Source organism: Penicillium cosmopolitanum (genome assembly GCF_028827165.1).
Source record: "Penicillium cosmopolitanum strain IBT 29677 chromosome Unknown utg000003l:1.0-3747932.0:1.0-3751027.0, whole genome shotgun sequence".
In the NCBI taxonomy this organism is placed as follows: Eukaryota; Fungi; Ascomycota; class Eurotiomycetes; order Eurotiales; family Aspergillaceae; genus Penicillium; species Penicillium cosmopolitanum.
Window position 1 is genome coordinate 1,117,501 of NW_026622673.1, and position 6,756 is coordinate 1,124,256.

At 47.8% G+C, this 6,756-nt stretch overlaps 1 protein-coding gene across 1 annotated transcript; it reads left to right on the plus strand.

Annotated features, from left to right (window-relative positions):
- Positions 1–1,495: 1,495 nt before the first annotated feature.
- Positions 1,496–5,460, plus strand: N7509_000489 (alpha/beta hydrolase; the record flags this gene model as incomplete). The annotated part of the gene is made up of 8 exons (XM_056625126.1): positions 1,496–1,962; positions 2,016–2,232; positions 2,280–2,336; positions 2,397–2,568; positions 3,010–4,390; positions 4,461–4,720; positions 4,764–4,956; positions 5,028–5,460. 8 exons carry the CDS (start codon positions 1,496–1,498, stop codon positions 5,458–5,460), a joined length of 3,180 nt encoding a protein of 1,059 aa, XP_056493708.1.
- Positions 5,461–6,756: the final 1,296 nt, after the last annotated feature.

The window sequence follows — 6,756 nt, forward strand, 5'->3', positions numbered from 1 at the left end:
CGGAGAACCCTGGTGGGGCGGATTATCGTGGTGCCGAGATCCGATTGGCCTCATCATCACGACGCTGGGTGCGGCAGCGAATGAAGGGGAGATGGATGAAGGAGTGGGCAGCGAGCAAGGTTGCAGTTCGATACCACCAACTGGTGGAAATGCCGCACAAGAAGGTCCTGCAGCTATACGAAGGGCTACCGAAGCCATATACGTCGATCATCATTCAGATGCGGACGAAGCGGATTGGCTTGAACCACTTCCTATTTAAGCATATCAATCAACGTGGGCAGGAAGATCAGTTCAACGCCGGCCGGTGTCATTGCGAGGAGGGGAGCCAGACACCCCAGCACATCCTCCTCCAATGTCCGCTATACACCGGCCTCCGTGCGACGCTGATGCAGGAGCTCCGGTACAAAACGGAGCTGGGGAACACAACCGATTACAATGCGATTGTATCGGACTCGCAGGCCATCCGCTACGTGGCTAAATTCATGCACCAAACAGGACTCCTCCATCAATTCCGTCATGTGGAGGGTGAGGAAGTCGAAGCCAACATGGAAGCGCTGGAAGAGACCGCCGGCGGACACTAGGAGGTGAAGACGCTGGGTACACAGATTAGACGATGGTCAATGGCTACGAGAGGTCGGCGATCAAGGAATTGCATCAAATGAAGGAACAGCAACAGGAGGAACCAGGACGCAACTGAGGTTGCGACTAATGGGGCGGGGATGGGGAGAACGAACCTGCGGAGGTGGTAGTGGCCGCAGGGGGCGCTGTGGGCTGGCAGTAGCCGATTACATTCATTGTGGGAGTTTCGTTACCGTCATTGTGGGAGTTATTACTTGTTTTTCTATGGCAATACGCCGTATCTCCTCTGTCTTTTGTTACCATGGCGTGGCGTTAGGATGGTTCTGGTTCCCGATGGAGGGAACGCCTACATAGCTATTACGTTCGAAAGTGTGGCTGAATTAGGTTATAGAATCTTGAATTGAATTGAATTGAATTGAATTGGTTTAGCCACATGAGACTTCACGACAGGCGATGGCATCAGCAAGTTTATTTATCGTCTAGCTGGATATGTACCGTCTGCGAGTTGAATCCAGACGTTTACAGCAACCCAGAGGCCCTTTACTCGCATCTGAAAGAATCACATGATGGTGATTTTACAAACAAACAGCTTCAAGTCGTTTCACGGCAGAGCAAGACGGCACAGCCAAGAGCTTGGAACGATTGTCTTTTGTGTTGTTTTGCAACGGAAGAGCAAAAGGATAGTGGCGAGGCGGTGTTCCCTAAACAAGGGAAAGAATCACCGAAGCAAGAGACTGCCAAATGTGCCAGGAAGACTCATGCCATGACGAATCCTAGTCGCCACAGCTCAGACCCTGACTTTTCGGATCTTTCTTCTGATTTAGAGGACATGGGCTCTCATCGGCATAGACCACAACATAGCAACGACCGTTCGAAGGCTGTAGCTCAGCACATTGCCATCCATCTACAAGTGCTAATGCTCTTGACATTACGCTTCGCGGCGTTGCAGAAAGAGAATGGGGTCTCGGATGATGATTTCTTGGATGATGATTTCGAGAGTGATTCTGTCGATATCGACGACGGAAATAGCGCCTTGAAGGGCAATGACCTAGGAAGGCTCTCCGACATCGACTCCCAGGCAGATGTCACTATGAAAAACATGGACAACGAGGATAATGCAGGGGACACTATGGATCTTGATGATGACGTCGTCGTGGATGATATCCCAATCCCCGACACGGACCTTGATCTCGAGGATGTCCCAAGACAATGCGATCGCCTCGCAGCTGAGAATGACACTTTCCTAAAAAGGATCATCGAATCTGGAGCCTACCAGTTTTCGCGAGAACTCGGTGATATGCCTCGAGCTAAAAGCTTATCGTCATCTAAGTCGAGCTCCTTGCGGAGGCTTAAAGTAGTAACAGAGGGTACCCAGAATATCCAGTAAGCCTCCCATCGCCCCTAACTGTGTGTCGTACAGTATCTCATTATCTTAGCATAATCCTCGTACCGGGAGTAGGGACCCTTGCTTGTGATTCCTGGTCCTTCTGCAATCAGGCTTGGACCGATGCGCTCGCACAACTGGACATTGGGATTACCATGCATTCTTACGATTATGATGCGTCCCTGAGCGACCACTTTTCCTGGCAGCATCTCCTAGATGAGGGAGCTGAGCTTCTAAGCAAGCTTCGAGCCTTTCTAGATAGCCAAAAGGTAGCCCTCACTTTTCTTCGTTCTGTCCAGTCACTAATGATATTAAGGAATCGCAAACTATACTGTTCATTTGTCATGGCCTTGGCGGTGCTATCGCAAAAGAGGTGCGATGACCCAATTCTCAGTTAATAGCCACGAAGCGTGCAATATGCTGATGTCTAAAGGCTCTCTATCTCTCTAGAACAGCAGACAGCCAGTACCCCGACCTCTTGAACGTTGTGGCCGGCATTGTGTTCCTTGGTACTCCGCACCGCCTCGAAGGAGGCGATGAGGAACTTGGTGATCGATTCACCCGCATTCTAAAGCTTGACATCAACAATGGCACGGCATTAAGTAGTAAATCCCTTAGACGACTAAAAAGGGAGTTCCGCTTGATTCTCGGCATCGCGGATCGTTTCAATTTGGCGAATCTACGTTTGAATATATTATCGATCTTCGAAGAGAGAGATACTCCGATCAGGGACACCAGGGCTTTGAAACCTAGGACAAGGAAGTCAATTGTTCGAGCCCAAATTTACTTCACGTTCAAAGAATTTGATGCGAGCTAACTCTACGCCTCCTACTAGATCGTTGACGAGCCTTTATGTTCAATAAAAACGTCTTCAGAATATAGATACGGCGTGCCGCTCGACCACATTCAACTTCCTTCTATGAGTGAGGAACATGGGGCATCAATCTTGCAGATACGGCACTGGTTGGTGTCAGTCATTCAACTTGGACTCCACGGTACGATATTTGCTCTTGGCATCATTGATCTGGCTTACTGAACGAATATAGGCGATCCTTGGACGCTCTCTTACGTTAATACCAAATCAAGCCCAGGACATAAATCTCACGTGGCTCTCCTGGAGTTCTTTTCTGTGGAACAACGTGACCCCAAAATACCTTGTTTCATGATGGACACATATGTGAGGAACAAAGACTTCTACGGAAGACAGGATGTTCTAAGCAAACTTGATGATCGCCTTCTCCCTTCAAAAGATACGCTGCCATCTTCGCAGTCCGATCAAATACGCGTGGGAATATTGTGCGGCATGCCTGGTTTAGGGAAAACAGAAATCGCTTTGGAATACGCATTTACTCGAAAAAAGAACTTCGATGCGGTTTTTTGGATCCGAGCCGATGATGTATCCAAACTTGAATCGGACTTCGCCCAGATCGCTATCAAATTAGAAATCCAGGACTCCAGAGAGCCAGACGACAAGATCAACAATAGAGCGCTCGCAATTGAATGGCTTCGCAACCCGTTCAAGACAGACTGCGGTACTGGGAATCAATTACGAGCTTCCTGGCTGGTTGTGTTCGACAATGCCGACGATCCTGATATCCTGAAGCCATATCATGAAATCGCTAGTAGCGGAGCAGTCTTGATCACCAGCCGGAGCCCCCTCGCGAGAACAGCCCTCTCGCAACATGCGATCTCTGTCGATGTTCAACCGTTTAATCTAGAAGATTCTGGATTGTTTGTTCAAAAATTTACAGGGATCCAGGGCCGGCTTGAAGAAGCAAGACAGGTCGGTGACCGACTAGGTGGGCTGCCACTTGCGCTCGCCCAGATGGCTGGCATAATTAGGCTCGACCTTTTAACATATACTGAGTTCATGAGACTTTACGATGCTGGAGAAATCCACAAGATGGAGGTTCAACAACTGCAGTTGCCAGCTTGTAGTAACTTGTCAACAGTCTTAGAGAAGCTGTCAGATGCTGCCCGTGCAGTTTTGGAAGTTTCATCGTTTTTGGATCCAGACAGTATCCAGGAGAGGATCTTGATGAAACATACTACTATTATAGATATGCCCTCGTATCCTGAGGATGAAGTTGCCTTTTTTAATGCTCGGAAGCAACTGATCGGGTCTTCTATTTTTCGTCATAACCAGGACACGGCTGAGTATTGGATGCATCGTGTTACGCGAGATGGTGTGCGTGTCCAAATCGAACCCGAGCGGCAACGAAGGGTATTTTTAAACGCGGTCACCAAGGTCGCAGCGGCCTGGCCGGTTAGAGAAGTTGAAAGTCATGATGTCAACCTATGGGAGGAATCTAGAGCACTCTACCCGCATGTCATCAGCCTGGAGAACGCATATAAGAAACACTTCAAGCATAAAGAATATGTTGACAGTGACTTCGAGTTTGCTAGACTTCTCAATCGCGCTGGATGGTGAGTTACCGCGGTCCTTCTGGTACTTTCTGTACATAACGATTCTTGTGGAATACTAACTCATATGAAGGTACCAACACGAACGCGGCGAATCGCCTATCATAAAGCCTTTATTGGAATTGGCCCTAGAGCTTTGCAATCGTAGTAAAGAAATCGATCACCAAGACTTGGAATCCGACATTCGGCACACACTTGGTGCAGTCGCCAGCGGGACAAATGACGCAGCCAGCAGCATGGACCATAATAAAAAGGTCCTTGAGATACGCTTAAAGATAGCAGAGAAGCTGGGAGCAGTGGACGAGAAACTCGCAAGCGCTTATAACCAGATGGGTATATCATGGATGATGGCTGGCGAATACACAAAGGGGGGAAGAATCTTTTGCGACGTCTGCACGGGAGTACGAGAAAATCCCGGACTACAGCAAAGACAAGCGTTCTTTGGCCCTTGTGAACCTTGGGACGACGAAGTGGCTTCAGGGGGACTTGACACAGGCGTCTAAAGTGCTAGAAATGGGCCTCGCAGATCGAGTAGAAAAATATGGAGACATGGACATCCATTGTTTCAGGTAAGGTATCTACTTTAGTTTTACTCTGCTTTTTGTTGACCCTTGGCTAACGCTCCAACCCTTGCTGGCAGGACCGGTCGCTTTCTCCACGCACTTGGAAACGTGCGGTTCTCTCAGGGTCGAATCAAGGAGAGTGAAGATTTCCATCGACGGGCCCTTCAGCAATACCAGTCAACCATCCGCAACCGCCATCATCGAACTGCAGATGTCTGCCACAAAATGGCCCAGCATTGCCTTCGCAACGGGCTTCTTGACGACGCCATCGGATTCATCGATCAGGCCCTCAAGAATTGGAGCGTCGACTCAGCAACATATGCTCGGGAGATATCGCGGACTTCATACCTCAAGTCTAAGGTGCTTTCAGAAGCTAGGCAGGAGGATGAGGCAAGAAAATTGCTAGGGGAGGCAGCATCCATGCGGCACAAGATCACGGGGGTGGAGAGAGACGGCAAGGACCTGCGGGAGGAAGACTTCGACGAACTTGTCACATTCTGGTCCAGATAGAATATAAGCCACCAATGCCTATTCAATTCAATCCAATTCAATTCAGTTCAATTCAATTCAAAATTCTTTTAACCTAATACAGCCTAGCTAGTGAGCGCCGCGGCTATGTAGGCGTTCCCTCCATCGGGAACCAGAACCATCCTAATGCCTACTACCAGTATTCAAGTTCTCGATAAAGCTGTAGTCTTTAGATGGCATTTATCCCTGTTTCCATTCCTCTCATGTACTCCCAGTAGACATCGAATTAGTATCTGCTATTCATTGAGGGAGCCTCAAGCGGCGCTCGTATCTTTTCGGTTACCAGTATATAGCTCCTTTGCTGAGGATGTCATATACATATGACCATAGGGTGTGGAGAACATGGCTTCCCGTCCGCTTAGCCGCACTTAAGCCACATACTAAATGTGGTCAATATGTAACCAAAGAGCCCTAGATCTTAAATTAGCCAAATCTTGGCGTGGACCATCCTGACACGCTCACAAGCATGGCCAATCTTGCTTTTACCTGGAAATCTGCAGGTCAAAAAATACAAGCCCTCGATCAACTCTGAGACTGCCTAGCTAGGCAAAATCAAATACTAGGGTCCAATCACCATCAGACCTTATCCAATTCTGGGACTTTGCTAGAATGGGAAACAAGGAATTTGAATATCAATACCTAGATGAGCCATGTACTTAATTGATAACTTAAAACCCACGCCGAAGCAGTTCACTCCGTACGTTATTTTACAGAAGCGCAACGTCTGAGGGAAGGGTTTTTGAAATAGTGTATAGAGAGATTCAGGATAGATTTCAAATGGCAGACTTTGTTCTTGCGAAGGTTTGTTTGAATCAAACCTAAGCTAGAGATCTCAAGAAGGATTTTCGGGATGGATTGGGGATTCATCTCCATGCATGGTTAAATTGACTTGTTAGGGTAAAACATTATTAGTACGTAGTGGCTCTAGGCATGCTCCACAGATGCCATTTCTCTTAAGACTGCTCGGATTTACCTTGCTGTCTATCATTGGAGAAACGAACCGAGTAAGACCAGTAACGATGATAATAACTTTAACACTCTGGATCAGGCCTGCTCCCCTTTTGGGCCTAGTGCGAATTTTGCAGCCTATCTGCGAGGCCTCGCCTACTGTTTTCATCTCTTCTCCACACTTAGTATCGCGTATTCAATGCACTTGTTTTGCAAATAGGCCTCTATTACATAAAGACGATCTTACAGTCTCAAAAAGCATTGCGGTAATATAAACTAAATTTTGAAATCTTGACCTAACTTACACCACGAACGGAAGTTGCTAGCGAC